This window comes from Suncus etruscus, chromosome 2 (assembly GCF_024139225.1).
Source record: "Suncus etruscus isolate mSunEtr1 chromosome 2, mSunEtr1.pri.cur, whole genome shotgun sequence".
NCBI lineage: Eukaryota > Metazoa > Chordata > Mammalia > Eulipotyphla > Soricidae > Suncus > Suncus etruscus.
In genome coordinates this window covers 69,791,068-69,813,290 of record NC_064849.1, presented here as the reverse complement: position 1 = coordinate 69,813,290, position 22,223 = coordinate 69,791,068, and the positions used below count along the sequence as shown (strand labels likewise).

Sequence of the window (22,223 nt, the reverse complement as noted above, 5' to 3'; positions counted from 1 at the left end):
CTATGAACCATCCAAAGTTGTCTATGACATCACCTGGAAGCAATCCTCTACCAAGAAAGACCCTACTGCTGCTCTGACATTGATTTATGCAAAAGAGTCTTCCCTTAACACTGAGAAGATTTAAACAACAACAATGACCTGCGTACTGGACAGGGCTTTCTGTATTGCCCTTTAAATCTGAGTTGAAATTAGATGCTGCTCTGCACCATCCTGACTTCAATGTAGGATATACAGATTCCAGGACCTTCAGTATAGAAACATGATACCAACAACAGAGACTGTGAAAAATATACAGAGATGACTACACTGAAAACTATCATAACAATGTGAATGAATGAGTGAAGTGGAAAGCCTGTCTCGAGTACAGGTGTAGGGGGGTGGGGAGGAGGGAGATCTGGGAAATTGGTGGTGGGAATGTTGCACCGGTGAAGGGGGGTGCTCTTTACATGACTGTAATCATGCAACTATAATCATGTTTGTAATCACGGTGTTTAAATAAAGATAAAAAAATTTTTTTTAAAAAAAAGAAAAATATAACTGTATGGGCACTACAGACAATGACCGGGATTGGACAAACTAGTTTGCCTGGAGCCTAGAAATGATCTTATGTCAGGAAACTTCAGGGGTAGGGTCTCCTTGTATTTAGGCCAAAAGTTTTTCCTTTTCATGACCCCCATACTTTGGTGGGCCCATGCAAACTATAATTGCCACTCTAACATTGTTTTTACAGTACTCCTTTGACTCTAAACCTTTAAGAAACCACTAGTAAAAATATCTGGTACTGCAAAAAAAAAAAAAAAAGGTTTACGTTAGTGTTAACATATATGCTTTTAGTTACACTAGCATTCTGGGGGATAAAGGAGGGAGAAAGGGATATATGCTTGGGAACAGGGATGAAAGGAGGACAACACTGGTGGTGATGGATATTCCCCTGATTCAATGTTAATATGTACCTAAAATACTACTGTGAAAGATATGTAAGGCATTATGAAAAAAAATTGTGTTTTATTCAGAAATGTTCTTTGACTTACATGTATTATTATATTATATTAATTATATGTTATGTTATGTTACTATATTATGTTATGTCAGTTTACCTCAATATGTTAATCAATTTTGTCTCTTGAATAAATTCTTACAATTAAAAAAAAATACTGGAGCCAAAGTGGTATCACAATGGTAAGGTATTTTGTCTTGCGCACGGCTTACCCAGGATGGATGCAGATTTGATCCCTGGCCTCACATATTGTCCCCCAAGCCAGGAGCAATTTCTGAGCACAGAGCCAGGAGTAAACCCTGGTTTTTTATGTTTACACACCCTGCTGGGTGTGGTCCAAAACCAAAACTAAATAATAAACAAATTAATTGACTACTGTTAATCTAAGACAATTTACTTCTGTTTAAATAACTTTTATTATTTATTTATAGACCATCTATTACATAGTTGATCCTAATTCATTAATTGTTTCCATGTAAATAGGAGTACATTTATTTTCTAAAATAAGAAAAGCTTACCACAAAGAGTGGTGAGTGCAGTTAGAGAAATAACTACACTGACAACTATCATGACAATGGTAGTGAGAGAAATAGAATGCCTTATTTAAAGACATACAAGGGTTTGGGGAGAAGGAAAATGGTGACTTTGATGGTGGAAAGTTTTCATTGGAGTGTTCTTTCCTATAACTTAAACTCAACTACAAACATGTTTGTAATCATGGTACATGATATAATATATGACATAATATAATAAATATATTATTAAAAATAAAATAAGAAAAGAAATAAAGTAAAGTAGTAAAACAACAAGAAAATTTGTGAAAATTATTGCATCTCATAATGAGATTATTAAGTCATTGTCAGAAGATTTGGTAAGCTCTTGTTACTAGTTGACCATGCTTTTGCTTCTAAATATTGGTTGGCTTCAGATACACACTGTCATCTAGTTTGGGGTGCTCCTGTAGCTATGACAATATTAAACAAAAATGGAGGTGTAGAGCAGCCAAAAATGCTACTAAGTGGTCCAGGAATTCCAAACACTAGTGTTGACTCTGTGGCTTTGTGGGGCATATTTTCAGCTTCCAGAAAGTATATAGAAGGCAGGAGGAAGGTGCCTACATTAACTCAAAAAAAGACCTGGTTATGTCAGCCCAAAACCAAGAATACCTTGAGTTTCAGTCAGATTTGTGTTTCTGCAGAGAGTCATAGAGGAGTGGTGAAGCAGGGCCATTGATGATGTGGCTATTGTGATATAATGATAAGTGCAGTAAGAGTGGCTTCAGCGGGACAGAAATTGGCCCACCCTCTCCTACTGAGATTGTCAGTGTATCCATAATTTTTCACAGCTTGGTTTACATCTCTTTTAAAATCAGAATGAGTCTGGCTGAATGCAAACATCTATATTAAGAATTTTTAGGATGTATTCTCTTAGAAGTTATTCAATAAATCAAGTGGTAGAATTTATCATTAATCTCTTTTAGATAAAATTGCATGGATAATAATTTGACCTTTAATATTTGTTTTATATTGTATAAAATATATATTTATAATGTTTTATATTTTATATAAAATATAATATTGTTTTATATAACCAAGAATGATAACACCATATATAATGATAATATAATGTCTTATATTTAAATTTTTTATGTTTGCTATTTTTTCTTTGTTTTATATTCTAAACTCAATATTTCAATTGGTAAGTTTCTGAAACTTCAATTTCCTGGTGACAAGTCAAAGTTTATATTTCTATATTGTATGAAATTAAAATGATTTAATATTTATTATATACGCACAAATTTACTTATAGAATCATTTCTGAAATTAAGGAACACTGAAAAATGTACTTTGGGAAAACATGCTTGAGAGTCTCAAACCATGTTAAAAATCAGAACATTTTAAAATAGACTCCCTCTTATTGTGTTAATTTAACTCTGCATATGAGATAAAGTCAAAGTTATGTGTTGTTGTTTTCTGGTTGTTTTTTTTTTCTGGATTTGTGTGTGTGTGTGTGTGTGTGTGTGTGTGTGTGTGTGTGTGTGTGTGTGTGTGTGTGTGTGTGTGTGTGTGTGTGTGTGTGTGTGTGTTTGGATCACACCCGGCAGCACTCAGGGGTTATTTCTGGCTCTAAACTCAGAAATCGCTCCTGGCAGGTTCGGGGATCATATGGGATGCCGGGATTCGAACCACCAACCTTCTGCATGCAAGGCAAACTCCTTAACCTCCATGCTATCTCTCTGGCCCCCAAAGTTATGTGTTTTAACTAATTTATTGGCTCAATAATTGTGGTGTTATCCTCCCCCATTTCTTTCCAAGTCTCTTTGTTCATATAACCAAGAATGACTATGTCTTACTTCTTACATATTAACACAAAATTAACACAAAATTGTCAGGCATTCTCTTTAAGTCTTTAGATACAAATGAATGATCTGTCGTCCTGAACTGTATCCAACCTGAAAATAAATGTTATCCATATTTTTCTAATAAGGACTCTTTGAGTCTTGAGCATACTATTGACATACTTCTAGTTCTCAGTAAAGTAATATTAAGTGTGGTCATCACATCTATATATTAAATCTCTAGATGTGTTCATAATTTATAGCTGATAAACAACTCATTTATCTCACTCCTCTGGCTTCTGAAAACCACTGTTTTCATGGTCTCTTTGGGTTTGACATTCATTTATTTTATTCCTTTGTTTCTTTTTACATGACGTGCTATCATATCACATTTTTATTTCTCAGTTTTAGGTTTCTTTAGCAGAAGATTTCTTGGTGTTTTCCAGGTTCAACTCTATCAGTATTGATTAACTAGTATTTTTTGCTTGCAAAAATATTTTTCCCAAAAAGCCAGCTTTTTTTCATTTTATGACTAATTAAATTTCACCTTTCTGTAATATCAACTTTTATTTTTCTATTTGTAGAAAAAAATTCATCGTTCTGATAATTCCTCCCAAGTTCTTGCTTAATATTCTCCATATTTAGTTCTAATACTTTGTATAATTATGTATATTTTTCTTTACTCTCCAAAAAATGTAAGCATTGTGAAGATGAGATTTATTTGACATATTTCTCCAATACTGTTAAACCTGACATAAAGATTTGGCACATGGTATGCATTCAACAAATATATGTTGAATGATGAAAAGCAAACTATATTTCTTATGTTCAAAACCAACTTTTTATGCTACATTCAAAGAAACTCACCAAATAAACTGTATGAGCAAAAGATATTTTTAAACAAATAATGATTTTTCTTCTTCAAAATAAATATAGGGAACCTAGTAGCAGATCTCCCCTATTATGGTGATTATGACAATTTCTAACACTATAACACTTAATTACTCCCAAGAAACCACCAGCAAAACAAGGACACTAAAGAAAGAAAAAAAAGTCTTTTACTTTTGTCTTATTCTTTGGGGGATAATAAACCTTGATGTTTGTAAGTAAAAAAAAAAAAATTTAAGGAACAAACATCAAATCAACAAGAAAAAGAGAAAGGAAGAGGAGGCGAGTGAGAGTCTCAAAATACAGATCATGTTGCAAGCAATTTGTATATATATGTGTGTGTGTGCATAAACATTTTTATCTGGGCTTCATTTTGACCACAAACATGTGCTTTTAAGTGAAGAATAAGAGAATGGCTTTTAGTGTTTCTTCTTTGCAATTCAGGAAGAATTACAAACTGGACCATCCAATATTTTTTAATTCTTTTATATATATTTTTGATCCATGGAGTAATAATTTATCATCCATCCCTGACTTTATTAGTGTTCATCCAAAAAGTGAGTACAAATTGTTCAATATGAGTCCGTTATTAAAGTTTTGCTAATATAATTTCTTCTTGTACTTGAGAAAACAAATACTTGAGTGAAATATTGGTTTATTTAAAAAAAACTAAAGATATAAATGCTCTTTTCATTTCCATGAGTTCTGCAGCATATTTTTAAACTAATTCATATATTCCTTTGAGAAATAAAAAGATTAAAAAGATAAAAATAATACAGAGGTAAAGATGCTTGCCTTTCATGTCACTGACCCCCGTTTAATTCACAGCACTTAATTATCCCCCAAGTACTACCAGAAGTATTTCCACACACTACCAGGTATGGATCAATCCCAAAAAATAAAATGATACATATTAAAGAATCTTAAAGTTTTGAGTGAAGATATATACTAGCATTTAAATCACTGCAGAATGATATATTTTTATTACTTGAGAAAATAGTAAGAATATGGAAGATCTTTCCAATAATATTTCTTCCAAATTTGTATTTTGCCTTTAACTTTCATTAAATTGATGAACTGTTTTCACTGTGCATTAATAATTCTATAATTGGCAATAGTGTTCAGCATGTTTGAGGTTTTTTTTTTGTAATTATGCTTGTTGCTCTTATATGCAGGATTCACTAAAAACTGACAATGCTGTCTCCAGAAAATATTCAGACACAAAAAGGGTGAGTATCAATAATTACTTGAAATAGCCTTTTCCCAATGACCTCTAAATAAAATTAATTAACTGAGAAGGCTGAAAGAAATGTCCTGAATAAAAATATCATGGGAATGTCTAAAGTACAAAAGAGTAACTCATTAAAATATAAAATATGATTCAGTATATTGGGGAAATAATTGGCTCCCAAAGACTCACGTAATTTCTTTAAAATATTTAATTACTGTTTTAGGCAATGCTGAGATTATGCATTCATTTTTATATGGTCCCAGGATCACTGAGAATCTACAAACAGTAGTCATTTATGTTTAAGTATCATTTCAATAGTTAGATACATGGTCTGACCAAGAAATATCACTATGATTTCCTACATATAAATATAAAGAAATTTCTTAACTCACAATTCAAGATTTATTCCTTAAAATTCCTTCCTAGTTAAATTAACTAATCTTTGAAAATGCAAAACTATATTCAGGAGGGAAAAACATAAAAGTGCAACACAAAATATCTTACAATTGAAGTCAACCATCTTATAAATGCTACAAATACATCATGACTGTTTCCTTTGTATCTAAATGATCACTTTTCAAAATGAAGATGTTTGATAGATTTTTTTAAGATTACTTTGTCTAAAATAATAGATAAAATTATAAGGCCATACAAAACAAATTTGTCATGATTCATTAGCAACGACCTTAGGGTAGAAGGAAAAAGAAAAATAGTGAGTGTTTCATATGAAATGTAAAAAAAGAAGTGAGAATTTCAAATGAGATGTAAAAAGATAACTAAAATCCATCTAGAGGTGGTAACAGTGAATATGTGAAAAGGGCTATAAATAAAAGGAGCATGAAAATACTTGCAAAAAATAAAATTTACCTGTCAGTCCATTATTCTGGAAGCCACATGGACTAAGACTACATCGCACAGACACACCGAACTTGGTTCAAGTTCACTCAAGACACTCAAATCATTTATTAGTCCTAAAGTCAATTGAGCTAAATAGTTATGCCTAATGTCTATATTAGCATGGAAGTATATTAAATTGTTCAAGTGAAACAATTCAAAGTATAGGATTCTTTCTCAAAATATATAATGTATCCAGTTGCTTTTTATTAACACTGTTTTAATACTAAATAATGGCATAGATATATAAAATATTATAAGTACTATATATTATAGAATGATGTGATCTCCTTTAGTATTACTTCAAAAACATACTAAATAAAATGAATGAAGGAATTCTAGATTTTTGCTCTCTTAAGGAATCATATTAGACATGGTCTTTAAAAGTAGCTAGATATATCATTTAATTATTGTATCTCATAAATCATAAAAATATAAGATATATCTATTACAATTCAAAAACTTTACATGGATATAAATATAGCATCAACAATTCAAGTAAGTAAGTAGATTAATTGAAGATAATTAATTTCTCAGAATAACAAAATGAAACACTAATATTTAGCCTAATACTCTTAGTAAAATTTTACTCTTATGCAAAAATACACAATCAAAGAGCTGTAAAGCTAGTATAGTGGATAGTTGCTTGAGGCTAACCTGAGTTTCATTCTTGGCACTCCATATAGTTCCCCCAGACCCACCACTAGCGATTCTTGAGTAAGCCCTGAGCATAACTGAGTGGAGTTCAAAGACAAGCAAAATAGCCAAAACCCAGAACAAGTATTTAATTACAGTTTTCTCTATTTTCTTTTTGGTTTATTTGGAGGGTTTTGTTTTGTTTTGTTTCTGAGCTACACCTGGTGATGTTCAGAGGTTATTCGTGGCTGTGCACAGAAATCAGTCCTGGAAGTGCTCAGGTGACCATATTGTATGTCAGAATTAAAATTGGGTAAGCCAATTGGGTAAGGCAAATGCCCTTCCTACTGTACTATCACTTTGGTCTCATTTTCTATATTTTTATTACTATTACTTATTAATACATATGTTTATAATCTCAAAAGTATTACAAATTTTATGTTTGAGCTTTATAAATAATGCCTAAAGAAATTTAGAAATTTTAGAAGAACCTGCGTATCCCCACTAAAATGCAATAATGTCATCTTTATGTCTTTCAGACAAATGAATGAGTCCAGCAAAGAAATCATCACTTCTGTTAGCTACTTTATTCTCCTTGGCTTTTCCTCTAGCCCAGAAATGCAGCTCCTCTACTTTGGGATCTTCTCAATAAGCTACACCCTAACCCTGATGGGGAATGCAACTATTGCCTGTGCTGTAAGGTGGGACCGACGCCTTCACACACCTATGTACATCTTCTTGGGAAACTTCTCTCTCCTGGAAATAGTTTATGTTACCACAACTGTCCCTAACATGCTGGCCAACTTCCTGTCCACCACCAAGTCTATCTCTTTCGTGAGCTGTTTTGCACAGTTCTATTTCTTCTTCTCATTTGGGTGTGATGAGGCTTTCTACCTCTGCATCATGGCTTTTGACAGGTACCTTGCCATCTGCCATCCACTACATTATCCGCGTATTATGACTAAACAGCTGTACACCGGTCTTGCCATCTTGGGATGGTCGGGTGGTTTCATCTTTTTTCTAGCTCCAGTTATTCTCATCTCACGGTTGCCCTTCTGTGGCCCAAATATCATTGACCATTTTATATGTGACCCTGTACCACTGATGATGTTAGCCTGTTCTGAAGACAGCATTACCCAATTCATTTTTTCTACTCTCAATGTTATTACCATGATCGGTACCTTTCTCTTTGTTCTGTGCTCCTATACTCTAGTGATTCTGTCTGTGCTAAGAATGCCCTCGACAGCCAGCAAACACAAAGCTTTTTCCACTTGTGCTTCTCATCTGGCAGTGGTCATCCTGTTTTTTGGATCAGTTATGATAATGTATATCGGCACTGGATCAGGGCACCCTGTAGAAAAGCAAAAAATTATTACTATATTTTATTCTGTGATAACCCCTCTCCTTAATCCTTTAATATATAGCCTCAGGAACAAGGAGATGAAGGCTGCTCTAAGGAAAATCTTCAGGATTTAACAGTGTCCATAAAATATGAATGAGAGCTAAAGTTCACTTCTCAACTTCCCTAAAAAAGGCATGGGTAACCTATTTGTCTATAAATTTATTGTTTTGCTAACAAACATATAAAACATTTTAATCAACATTCACCTTGCTTTAGAAAATGTGTTACTTTGGTATTAAGTTTTTTAATTAATTTTTAATTAATTTTATTTTAAATTGATTTTAGCTAAGTGGAATTTTATGTGTCTAAGAATTCCTTCTAGTATATAATTCAGTTTCTAAAAAGAAGAAAATCTGAGGCAGGAGTGATTGTACAGTTGGCACTTGCCTTGCACACAGCTTATCTGGACTCTACCCACAGCATCCCAAATGGTCTCCCAAGCACTTCCAGAAGTGATTCTTGAGTGCAAAGCCAGGATAAACCCTCAACATTGCCAGGTATGCCCACCCCAAAAGAAATAGGTTTCACATTACTGAGCTAAATCAACAAATATACATATAATAAAGGCCAATCTATTATTTTGAGGATTAAAACTTTAAATCAGTAATTTTCTCCTGGGACATATTGAATAGTAATAAGAATACCTGTCTGAAGAAAATACAACTTTCAAAAATATAGTATACATCTTTTCAAAAATATTAATAGCTTTAGCTGAACATCAAGACCAAATTGTAAATGTTTTTGTTAACCTAGTACAGTGGTCGGCAACCTGCGACTCACGAGCCACATGTGGCTCTTTACACTTTTAATTTGGCTTTTCTGTCTGCTGGGCAGCCACTCCAGGAGTCACGACTCTGCTCCTAGCCTCTGTCAGTGAGCGCCCTGTGCTCAGTGTGGCTCCAAGAATGTAAGATGATACCCAGTATCAACCCTAAACAAAGGTGTCCCCCCAACGTCATCCTTTCTTAAACCTCTTCCTTTGATATGTAAAAGTCCACTGAATATGTACTTTTGTCTCTCTTCTCTCTTCTCTCTCTCTCTCTCTCTCTCTCTCTCTCTCTCTCTCTCTCTCTCTCTCTCTCTCTCTCTCTCTCTCTCTCTCTCTCTCTCTCTCTCTCTCTCTCTCTCTCTCTCTCTTGACCTGAAGCCTCCTGGTATTGGGAATTGGTTTTAATAAAGAAAAAGGTGTTTTAGCTTTTGGGGCTTGAGGCCAAGAGTACAAGGTAAAAGGTCATGGACTCCATGATTATCCTTTCCTGGCTAGCTTGGTTTATTATTTCTTTCCTTCTACCCTGCTTCTTCAGACCAGGTTGGGTGGGGTTTAGAAATACAGTGCCTGAGTGATCTTAAAACACATATTTTATTTTGCACAAGAGTGGGCATCTTCCATAAAGGGATTCTCAACCCAGAGTTTTCTTTTCCGTGGATTCTCATGTTCAGAGTACTCATGATTAAAGTTGTGAGCTAATGCCCTTAAATGCTGTTTTTTATACTGATTATGACTTTCTGCATAATATAAGTGGCAATCAGAAATTTTTTGCAAGAGTGGAAACATTTCAATATCTCTTTTTCTCAGACACAGCTATCCCGGAATCAGATTCTTTTTTTGAACACATCCATCTTATGTCTCACTGTAAAAACTACTTGTGAGATTCCCCTGCAGAGAAATATTAAATTCATAGAGAAAATGAACAATGTCTGCCAAACACACAAGCTTAGCTACCCATTCCTTGTCCAACTAGGGCTATACAAATTTAGAGTTCTGCTCTCACAGGAACTGCACTACTTCTTCCCTCTTGTCAACAGGGCGAGAGAGCACCCTTCCCCTGCACAGCCACTTCACTTCTTAATGGAGAAGATGCTAGTAGAGAGCATCCATACACTCACTCAGGGTGGTGAATAGCCTGGATTTGATAACAATTGTGAATTTCACAAATTATCTTTACTGTGTCATCTGTCACAGCAGTTTAGTTCATTGAATACAATGAGTGGATGCAATGTACGATTGTGCAACTTCTGTTTCTTGTGACTACACAAAAACACTGAGCCATGCACAGGGCATCATCTGTACATACATCAACATATCAGATTTTGAGTCAAAAGGAGAGGTGTAGACACAGAATAATCATTTGTGGCATATAAAAATAATAAATGGCAATATGGTAATAATATCTAGAGAAAATAGGGATGAGAGACAGGAGGACTAGTCCATGATAGAAAGCTTTCCATAAAAAGTGGTGAGTTCAGTTAGAATAGAGAAAGGTACATTATGATATTGATAGTTGGAACATATCACTCTGGACAAGAACTGGATGCTGAAAATGGATAAGTGACATGCATGGTACCCTTTAATTAACAATATTTCAAACCATGGTGTCATAAAGAAAATTTTGCAAACCTCAGTGTCATAAAGGAAAAGAGAGATAGAAATAAAAAAGCAAATTGCCTGCCCCTGACATATGCAGAGGAGAGTGAAGTGGAAGGAAACAAGGGACATTGGTGGTGGGGAAAGTGCACTGGTGAAGGGTGGTGTACATTCTATGATTAAAACTCAAGTATGAATAACTTTGTAACAAATACGCTTAAATAAAAAATTATTTTTAAAATGTTTCAGGCACACTATCATAATTCTTTATGATATAATATCTGCCTTTAACAAAGTGCCATTTTTGTTTTTGTGTGTATTTTAGTTTGGTTTCTTGCAGCACACACTAAAGCAGGGGTCTCAAACTCGCGGCCTGCAGGCCACAAACGGCCCTCCATACAACATTTTGTGGCCCTGCCCTAGAGGAATCTATTTTTGTTTTGTTTTTTTTTTTTTGGTTGTTTGGGTCACACACCCCAATGTTCAAGGCTTACTACTGAATTTGCACTCAAGGATCACCCCGATTTTGCCTCCTGCGGCCTGCAGGTAAATTGAGTTTGAGACCCCTGCACTAAAGTGTCAATAGATTTTTTTCCTTTCAGTGAAATCACTACTTTTATCTGGAACACTGTCCTGGCTTTTAAAGATTGTTAAAATGTTTTTCTCTTTTACCTGTTTCATCTCCATATTGTAGGGTTTTAAATTTTTAGCACATTTTGGTTATCAAGAGGAAACATTTTGAAATGTTTTGCTTCCTTATCAGAAATCAAAGCATTTTTCCTTGAGAAGGGTGTTCACTATCCAGAATTAACAAACGATCAGTGGATTCAAAAACTGTATTTCATGATGGATGTTACTTCACATCTAAATTAGCTTAATCATAAACTACAGGGGAAAGGAAACGCCATATTTTTGATGTTAGAAGTTATTTTGTTTGAAAACAAATTATCTGTTTTTACTCAAGATTTTGACAGAGAAACTTTGATTTACCTGCCAAGCCTGTTGAAACATCGCCAAGAAAATAATTCTTAAATAAATTATGAAAAGTTATAGCAAAAAAGTTGAGTTATTGCTTTCATTTTGTCATACTTCATTATTCTTTTCTCACAAGATTGTCTTGCTTGTTATCTTTATGTTTTGTATGCAAAAAGGAATAATGCTACGTGGTACTACTGGTGCATATGGAGGTAAAAATAAAAAGCCAAACAATCCCAATTCCTGGTTCTAATATAAACTCGGAGCACAAGAGGGATTTATCTAATAGAATTTTCTACTAAATAGATCCAAAAATAGGAGTGAGGAAAACTGCTGCTACATAATAAGTTAGACAATAAGAATTATACATATTAATGAAATACATCTACAGAAATATTCAAAGAAGATATACATGTCCCTTTAAGTCTTTTGAAATAGTCTGGGTAGAGATAAAATCTGGAGCACAGCTTCAACCTGCAACATGGTCTTGTGGAGTCTAAAAAATGGCTCCCAGGAGTCACATTTCAGGAATGTCCTTGAGCTGGGGACTTCTCAGAAATCGAGTCTGGAAGAAGTTTCGGGACACCACAGGTGAGGGTAGTAAGCAGTGGACATTAGTGCAGGCAGGGCTTGCCTCCCACATGCAAGTGAGCCTCAATCACCCAGCTTAGGGGCAGCAGAGTGGAAAAAGTCACCAGAGGCCATAGGTGGGGGTGGTAAGCAGGGGACTCTTCTGCAGGCAGGGTTCACCCAACCCTAACCACTCCCTGCGCACAAGCAAGCAGCCATCTCCCAGCTTAGGCAAAGCAAAGCGGAAGAAGTCGCCAGACACCACAGGTGAGGATGATAAGCAGGGGACTCTAGGGCAGGCAGGGCTTGGTCCAGTGCACAAGTGAGCCACCATCACCCACCCTGAGGCGCTGCAGGGGGGGGGGAGCTCTACAGCAGCCACAGACCACTTTATTTAAAAAAAATCACCCTGAAATCTCAGCACCCCCCAACATACCCTGTAAAGAACAATAGGGAAACTAAGGAAGGCATCAGCAGCAAGAGATAAGAGAAATTCTAAAAAAATTTCCAAGTTCTCCAAAATGCATAAACTTATTAGATGAAGTCCTGAAACCAGCTTTTAATGTCTTAGCTATAAAATTCAAAGAAACTCTAACCTAATAAATTAAGAAATCTGTAGACAAATAACTCATCTAATTTAAAGAAGAACTCTATCAAAAGATGAGACATTTCATACAAACGAAATAAGGTAACTAAAAAAGAAACACAAGCCACAGTAGCAAAATTACACACATAGAGATTTGAATGGATGAACTTGAAGAGAAAATGCAAGCCAGCAACAATAAAGAAATCAATAAAGAAATGAGAGATAGGCAGACATTTTGGGGCTTCCCCAGGCTTGCATCAACCTGGGAACTTTGATCTTCTCTGGCATTCATCCCCTGACAGCTTGCCTCGGCTGAGGTGAGTGTTTGGGGGCCGGAGTTGCGGATAAAACTGACTGCTGGGTTCCCTAGGTTTGGCAGACATTTTGGGGCCTCCCCCAGCTTGCATCAACCTGGGAACATTGATCTTTTCTGGCATTAATCCCTTCAAGGCGTGCCTCGGCTGAGGTGTGTCTTTTGGCTGAGGTGTGTCTTTTCGGCTGGAATTGTGGATAAGAGACTTTTCCTGGGCCCCTTAAGCTTGGCAGACATTTTGGGGCTTCCCCGAGCTTGCATCAACCTGGGAACTTTGATCTTCTCTGGCATTCATCCCCTGACAGCTTGCCTCAGCTGAGGTGAGTGTTTGGGGGCCAGAGTTGTGGATAAAACTGACTGCTTGGTTCCCTAGGCTCGGCAGACATTTTGGGGCCTCCCCCAGCTTGCATCAACCTGGGAACTTTGATGTTCTCTGGCATTCATCCCCTGACGGCTTGCCTTTGCTGAGGTGAGTGTTTGGGAGCCGGAGTTGCGGATAAAGCTGACTCTGCTGGCCCCCTTACGCCCACCTATAAGGGGTAGAAGCAGAGGAGCGCAGCTGCTCCACTTCGCTTTGCGACAGCTCACTCCACCTAGCCAATGAGTACCACCACAACACGTAGAAAAACCCACAGCATATGTGTGACAATGGGGAGATTATGCAGACCAACTTCAACCATAGAGAATGAAGATGGAAACTCTGATGACCCAACAATGGCCAACAACCTACGCAGTCTTTCAGAAATGGAGTTTAGAGAAGAAATATGGAGGTTGCTCACAGAAATCAAAGAAAGTATAAATCAGAACACTAATAAAAATAAAGAGAATATGATGATAGAAATCAGAAAACTCCAAACTGAAATATCAGGTCATATAACAGGTCTGAAAAACTCAGTTGACGAATTGAAGAACATAATGGATGAGCTTTTCAACAGGTTAACAGCATCTGAGGATAGAATTAGTGCTTTAGAAGACGAGATGCATAACAACTTTACACAGCAGAAGAGATTGAAAAAAAGCCTTAAATTAAAGGATCAGACAATGGAAAAGTTACTCAAAAAATATGAGCAGATGAAAATAGAAGTCTTTGATAAGCTCAACAGAAACAACTTTAGAATCACTGGAGTCCCAGAGACCCAAGAAGAAAATCTTCAGGAAGAATCAATGGTCAAGAACACCATCACAGAGAAACTACCAGAGCTAAAGAAAACATGTGACCAAATCCTGCATGCCCGAAGAGTACCAGCTAAAAAAGACCCCAGGAGAAACACCCCAAGACACATCCTAGTCACCATGATGAAACCCACAGATAGAGATAAAATACTGCAAGCAGCAAGATCGAAAAGGGAAATTGCATTCCAGGGAGCATCCTTGAAATTTACAGCAGACCTGTCACCAGAAACACTTAAAGCCAGAAGGCAGTGGTGGGATATAGTGGCAAAACTCAATGAAATAAATGTTTCACCAAGAGTACTGCACCCAGAAAAACTCACTTTCAGGTTTGAAGGATGTACACATGGCTTCACAGATAAACAACAGCTCAAAAACTTTGCAGACTCAAAACCAGCCTTAAAAGAAAAACTGAAAGATCTATTCTAAAGACAAGACAGAACAAAAAACACACCAAATTACTACACAAAGATGGCAATAAATCCCATGACAATTATTTCTCTCAATGTCAATGGACTAAATGCACCAGGTAAGAGGCACAGAGTGGCGAAATGGATCAAAAAACTGAAGCCAACCTTCTGCTGTCTACAAGAAACACACCTGAATAGTCAGAATAAACATAGACTCAAAATCAAAGGCTGGAGGAAAATCATTCAAGCAAACAACACCATTAAAAAAAGTGGGGGTGGCCATACTAATATCAGATGATACAAACTTTATACTCAGAAAAGTTGTAAGGGACAAAGATGGATATTATGTACTAATCAAAGGATTTGTACAGCAAGAAGAAATCACTCTCCTAAACATATACGCACCCAATGAGGGACCAGCAAAGTATTTAATACAATTGTTGACAACTCTGAAGAAAGATATCAATAATAACACAATAATTGTGAGAGAACTCAACATAGGCTTGTCAACACTTGATAGGTCAACCAAATGGAAACCCAACATAAATATTCTAGACCTAAAAAGAGAAATGGAAGAAAGAGGCCTAGTAGATATATATAGGGCACTCCATCCTCAGAAACCTGGATACACATTCTTTTCCAATGTACATGGATCATTCTCCAGGATACATCACATGCTGGCACATAAAACATACCTTCATAAAATAAAAAAGATAAACATTTTGCAGGCTACCTTTGCTGACCACAAGGCTCTGAAGTTAGATGTGAACTGCAAAGGGACACAGAAGAAAAAATTTAACACCTGGAAGTTAAACAGCCTCATACTCAATAACCAGTGTGTCCAAGATGAAATCAAGGAGGAAAGCAAAAGATTTCTGGAAACAAATGACAATAAAGACACAAATTATCAGAACTTATGGGACACAGCAAAAGCAGTACTGAGAGGAAAATTTATAGCTTTGCAAGCGCACAAAAGGAAAGAAGAAGGAGCTTACCTGAGTAGCTTAATGACACAGCTAATAGAACTAGAAAGTGCTCAACAAAAGGACCCAAAAATAGGGAGACAGAAGGAAATAACAAAGCTGAGAGCAGAAATCAACGAAGTGGAAACCCAAAAAACAATCTGAAAGATCAACGAAAGCAGAATTTGGTTCTTTGAAAAAATAAACAAGATTGATAGACCACTGGCAAACCTAACAAAGAAAGAGAGAGAGAGAAACTTGATAACTCATATTAGGAATGAAAAAGGAGAGATCACTACTGATATGGCAGAGATTCAAAGGGTAATCAGAAATTACTTTGAGAAACTCTACGCCACTAAAAATGAGAACCTGGAAGAAATGGATAAATTCTTGGACTCTTATAATCTTCCACGGTTGAAGGAAGAGGATGTAGCATATCTAAACACCCCCATCACTATTGAGGAAATTAAATCTGTAATCAAAAATTTGCCCAAAAACAAAAGCCCAGGCCCAGATGGATTCATGAATGAATTCTTTCAAACCTTTCAAGAGGAACTACTACCAATCCTGGCCAGGTTCTTTTATAAAATCAAAAAAAAAACCAGGAACACTTCCAAATAGCTTTTATGAAGCCAACATCACCTTAATACCAAAACCTGATAGAGATGCTGTCAAAAAAGAAAATTACAGACCAATATCCCTGATGAACACAGATGCAAAGATCCTCAACAAAATCCTGGCGAACAGGATCTAGTGCCTCATCAAGAAGATCATTCACTTTGATCAAGTAGGTTTCATCCCAGCAATGCAAGGCTGGTTTAACATCCATAAATCTATCAATATAATACACGACATAAACAACAAAAAATAAATAAAAATCACATGGTCATATCAATAGACGCAGAAAAAGCATTTGATAAGGTTCAACACCCATTCTTGAAGAAAACTCTCAGCAAGATAGGAATAAAAGGAACCTTTCTCAATATAGTCAAAGCCATCTACCAGAAGCCAGTGGCAAATATTATCCTCAATGGAGATAAACTAAAATCCTTCCCTCTAAATTCTGGTACAAGACAAGGCTGTCCTCTCTCACCACTCCTATTCAACATAGTACTAGAAGTACTTGCTATAGCAATTAGGCAAGAAAAAGATATCAAGGGAATCCAGATAGAAAAGGAAGAAGTCAAGCTCTCACTGTTTGCAGATGACATGATACTCTACTTAGAAAACCCTAAAGACTCTACCAAAAAGCTTCTAGACATAATAGATTCATATAGCAAAGTGGAAGGCTACAAAATTAACACACAAAAATCAATGGCCTTTTTATACACTAATAATGATAGGGAAGAAATGGACATTAAGAGAACAATCCCATTCACATTAGTGCCACACAAACTCAAATACCTTGGAGTCAACCTGACTAAAGATGTGAAGGATCTATACAAAGAAAACTACAAAACACTGCTCCAAGAAATAAGAGAGGACATGCGGAAATGGAAACACATACCTTGCTCATGGATTGGCAGGATCAACATCATTAAAATGGCAATACTTCCAAAAGCATTGTACAGATTTAACGCGATTATCTGAAGATACCCATGACATTCTTCAAAGAAGTGGATCAAATGCTTTGGAAATTCATCTGGAACAACAAACAACCTCGAATAGCTAAAGCACTTCTTGGGAAAAGAAATATGGGAGGCATTACTTTCCCCAATTTTAAGCTGTATTACAAAGCAATAGTTATAAAAACAGCATGGTATTGGATTAAAGACAGACCCTCAGATCAGTGGAATAGGCTTGAATACTCAGAGAAGGTTCCTCAGACATATAACCACCTAGTTTTTGATAAAGGAGCAAGAAATCCTAAATGGAGCAAGGAAAGCCTATTCAACAAGTGGTGTTGGCACAACTGGTTAGCCACTTGCAAAAAAGCAAACTCAGACCCCCAGCTAACACCATGTACAAAGATAAAATTCAAATGGATTAAAGACCTTGATATTAGAACTGAAACTATAAGTTATATGGAACAACATGTAGGTGAAACACTCCAGGACATTGAGACTAAAGGCATCTTTAAGGAGGAGACAGCACTTTCCAAACAAGTGGAAGCAGAGATAAACAGATGGGACTATATTAAGCTGAGAAGCTTCTGCATCTCAAAGGAAATGGTGCCCAGACTACAAAGGCCACCCACTGAGTGGGAGAAATTATTCACCCAATACTCATCAGATAAAGGGCTAATATCCAAAATTTACAAGGTACTGACAGAACTATATAAGAAAAAAACAACTAACCCCATCAAAAAATGGGGAGAAGAAATGAACAGACACTTTGAAAAAGAAGAAAGGCAAATGGCCAAAAGGCATATGAAAAGATGCTCAACATCACTAATCGTCAGGGAGATGCAAATCAAAACTACTATGAGGTACCACCTCACGCCACTGAGATTGGCACACATCACAAAAAAGGAAAACAAGCAGTGCTGGCGGGGATGAGGAGGGAAAGTAACTCTTTTTCACTGCTGGTGGGAATGCCGTCTAGTACAACCTTTATGGAAAGCGATATGGAGATTCCTTCACAAACTGGAAATTGAGCTTCCATACGATCCAGCTATACCACTCCTAGGAATATACCCAAGGAACACAAAAATACAACACAAAAATCCCTTCCTTACTCCTATATTCATTGCAGCGCTATTTACAATAGCCAGACTCTGGAAACAACCAAGATGCCCTTCAACAGATGAGTGGCTGAAGAAACTGTGGTACATATACACAATGGAATACTATACAGCCATCAGGAGAGATGAAGTCATGAAATTTTCCTATACATGGATGTACATAGAATCTATTATGCTGAGTAAAATAAGTCAGAGGGAGAGAGAAAGATGCAGAATGGTTTCACTCATCTATGGGCTTTAAGAAAAATGAAAGACATTTTTAACAGTATCTCAGAGACAAGAGAGATGAGGGCTGGTAGATGCAGCTCAGGACATGAAGCTCATCACATAGAGTGGTGAGTACAGTTGCAGAGATGACTACACTGAAAACTATCATAACAATGTGAATGAATGAGGGAAGTAGAAAGCCTGTCTCGAGTACAGGTGCAGGGGGGTGGGGAGAAGGGAGATCTGGGAAATTGATGGTGGGAATGTTGCACTGGTGAAGGGGGGTGTTCTTTACATGACTGTAATCATACAACTATAATCATGTTTGTAATCACGGTGTTTAAATAAAGATTTAAAAAAGGAGGGCCAGAAGAAATACTAAGAAGCTTTTCTGATCTCGATTCCATCCCAAGACCTACATATTATTCCACATACTTGAGAGCCATGAGTAAGCTCTGAGCACCATCAAGTGTGGTCTCCCAATAGAGACATTTGTATAACTTAAAAAAAAAGAAAAGAAAAAGAAAATGAATACTAGGAAAAAAGAAGTCCTGAATGGGGTTCAGTATGCATAGGGGAGGAAAATAAAAAGAATGCAACACACTTTTGTATACTAACTTCATTGTTTTCTACATTGCTGTATTGATATATTGTTCTAGGATCTTTTTGTGGACTCTTTAGGGTCTTTTATGTATATTATCATGTCATCTGTAGATAATTATAATTGGAATTCTTTTTTCCAATTTAAATTTTTTTGATTTGTTTTCCTTGCTTGATTGCTATATCAGGACTTTCAATACTATACTGAATAAAATTGAAGACAGTGAAAAAAAAAGAAATGAGAGATAAAACACTGGAAGAAAATATAAAATACCTCATGAACAAAGACAAAATAAATAATCTACGAGTTATAGGAATACCATAAAAGGAAGGAAAAAATAAAGGAGAAGAACAAGTAATGAGGGAAATAATAGCAGAAAAAATTTACACCCTCTGGAAAGAAACACCTGTAAAAAATAAAGAGGTGACAAATAAAATAGACACTAATAAATCAACACCAGGATATAATAATCCAAATGGGAAATTAAAAAAAAAAAAAAAAAAAAAAAAAAAAAAAAAAAAAAAAAAACAGAGAGGGGCCAGAGAGATAGCATGGAGGTAAGGTGTTTGCCTTTCATGCAGGAGGTCATCGGTTCGAATCCCGGCGTCCCATATGGTCCCCCGTGCCTGCCAGGAGTAATTTCTGAGCCTGGAGCCAGAAATAACCCCTGAGCACTGCCGGGTATGACCCAAAAACCACAAAAAAACAAAAAAAAAAAAAAAAAACAAAAAAGAAAAAAAACCAGAGAGGTAAATTCTTTAGAGCAATATAGGGGGAAAAAACCTCAAGTACAAAGGAAGAAACATAAGAATCAAACCAGATCTCCCATTTGAAACAATTCAGGAAAGAAGACAGTGGAATAACATATTTAAACTACTGAATGAAAAAACTTACAACCTACAGACAACTACCCAGCAAAACTCTCATTTACAGAGGAAGAAGGACTAAAAACATTCTCAGACATAAAATAACTCACAATATTTGTGATAAACAAACTGACTTTAGATGAACTCCTCTGAGATCTATTACAAAAACCAAATGCTCAATTGTAAAAACAACCCTATACAATATAACAGCACAAAAATACTCTTTGTCAAAATTCTCCTTAAATTACAATGGACTAAATTCCCCTATTAAAAGACAAATAGTAGAGGATTGGATTAGAAAACAAAAACAGATATCTCCTGCCTGAAAGAAACACACCTAAAAAACCAGGATAGACATAGGCTTAGAATGTAAATCAATTATTTAAGCCAATAGAATAAAAATAAAATCGTGGTATAGTGATTTTCAAATCAGACCAAATTGCATTCAACCTTTGGAAAGTGCTCAGAGAAGAGGGTCACTATTTATTGATCAGGGGAACATTAGACCAAGAAATACTAACTCTGATCATTTATGCACCAATTGTAAAGCCAGCAAAATATTAGGTGTTTGCTTACAAACCTAGAGAAATATATGAAGGGAATTATAATAGTAGTAGGAGACTTAGCACACCATTATCACCAAGAGACAGATCCACTAGGCAGAAAACTAGCAAAGACATAAGAACAATAAATGAGAAACTAGAAGAACTAGGACTAATAGATTTATACATGACCCTTCATATTCAGAAAATGGAATACATATTCTTCTCAAGTACACATGGAACCTTTTCTAGAATAGACCACACCTTGGGATATAAATCTAACTTATAAGAATTATAAAAAGCACCCTACAGATCACTATGCAACAGAGATCAAGATTGACTGTAAAAAGATTGTGTGGAGAAAATTCAACGCCAGGAGATTAAATAGCATGTTGCTCAACAACAGCTGGATCAAAGAGGAAGTCAAGAAAGAAATAAAAAAGATTTCTTGAGAGGAATGATAATGAATAAACAATATGTCAAAATCTGTGAGACACAGCAATAGCAGTAATTATGGGGAAATTCATAGTAATACAGGCCTACTTTAGAAAAGAGGAAAATAAAATCAACAGCTTAAAAGGTTACCTTAAGGATCTGGAAAAAAAACAGCAGCAAAGAAACTCAAACACAGAGGACAAGAAATAATAAAAACAAGAGCAGAAGGCCTGAAATAGATCAGTGGTCTCCTGGAGCAGGATTTTTAGCCGGCATGGGCGGGCACCTGGCAGACCTCCGCATGTGCCAGAGGCCTCTTGGCCCGGCCTGGGGTAGGGGGGCCTGGACCTGGGTCACCCGACCCCCCTCTCCCCCTTTCCTCCGGATCTCCAGGTGAGTTCCTGGGAGGAGCTGATGGGGCACCCTGGGTTTTCCCCACTCCCAGGCCAGCTCCAGAGGTTGGCTTAGGGGGTGGAGTTTGATCTGGGGGGTGGCAGATAGCGGCTCAGCTATACTCAGGCTGTCACTGGCAATTTCATACCAGTCTACATTTTGCAAACCGCGAGGGGAACATATACTCCTCCCAACCATCATTACCCCAGATTTACCCTTCTTAACTTCAGTAACACACAGTTCTAATCTCTGACCAAAGACATACAGTAGATCTAACAAATCCCAGAACTACTTAGAAGGACACAAATTGAACACATATTGAACACATATGAACATATTGAATCTTTTGAATATTTTATGGGTATTTTCTTTAACTGCTGTAACTCTCTAAATATTCTTCTACCATGATGTTTCTATCCACTTTTCATTTTGTCTTTTCTTTGTAAGCTGTTCAGTAAGGACTGTTGGTGGAACTGTCCCTCAGTTTGATGCCAATGATTGAACTATGTCATGGAAATTGCTGGTCTTGTTCCTATTGCCTCCAGATGCACCAATAACGCTTCATGGCATTGATCCTTGTTTGCATAGACACATTAAAATGGGAAAGCACTATACATACAGATAAGTTCTTATCTAAATCTCAGTACAATGTACCTTACACCCTGGACATTGATATAATGACCTGGCACAGGCCTCAGAAGAATGGGCATCCTCCATTCACACCGGAACCAGGCAAGCTATCTACGAAACATCCAAGGT

At 36.4% G+C, this 22,223-nt stretch overlaps 1 protein-coding gene across 1 annotated transcript; it reads left to right on the top strand.

Annotated features, from left to right (window-relative positions):
• The first annotated feature begins 7,527 nt into the window (after positions 1 to 7,527).
• LOC126001405 (olfactory receptor 11G2-like) lies at positions 7,528 to 8,460 on the top strand. Its single transcript, XM_049768664.1, has one exon. The coding sequence runs from the start codon at positions 7,528 to 7,530 to the stop codon at positions 8,458 to 8,460; it is 933 nt and encodes a 310-aa protein (XP_049624621.1).
• Positions 8,461 to 22,223: the final 13,763 nt, after the last annotated feature.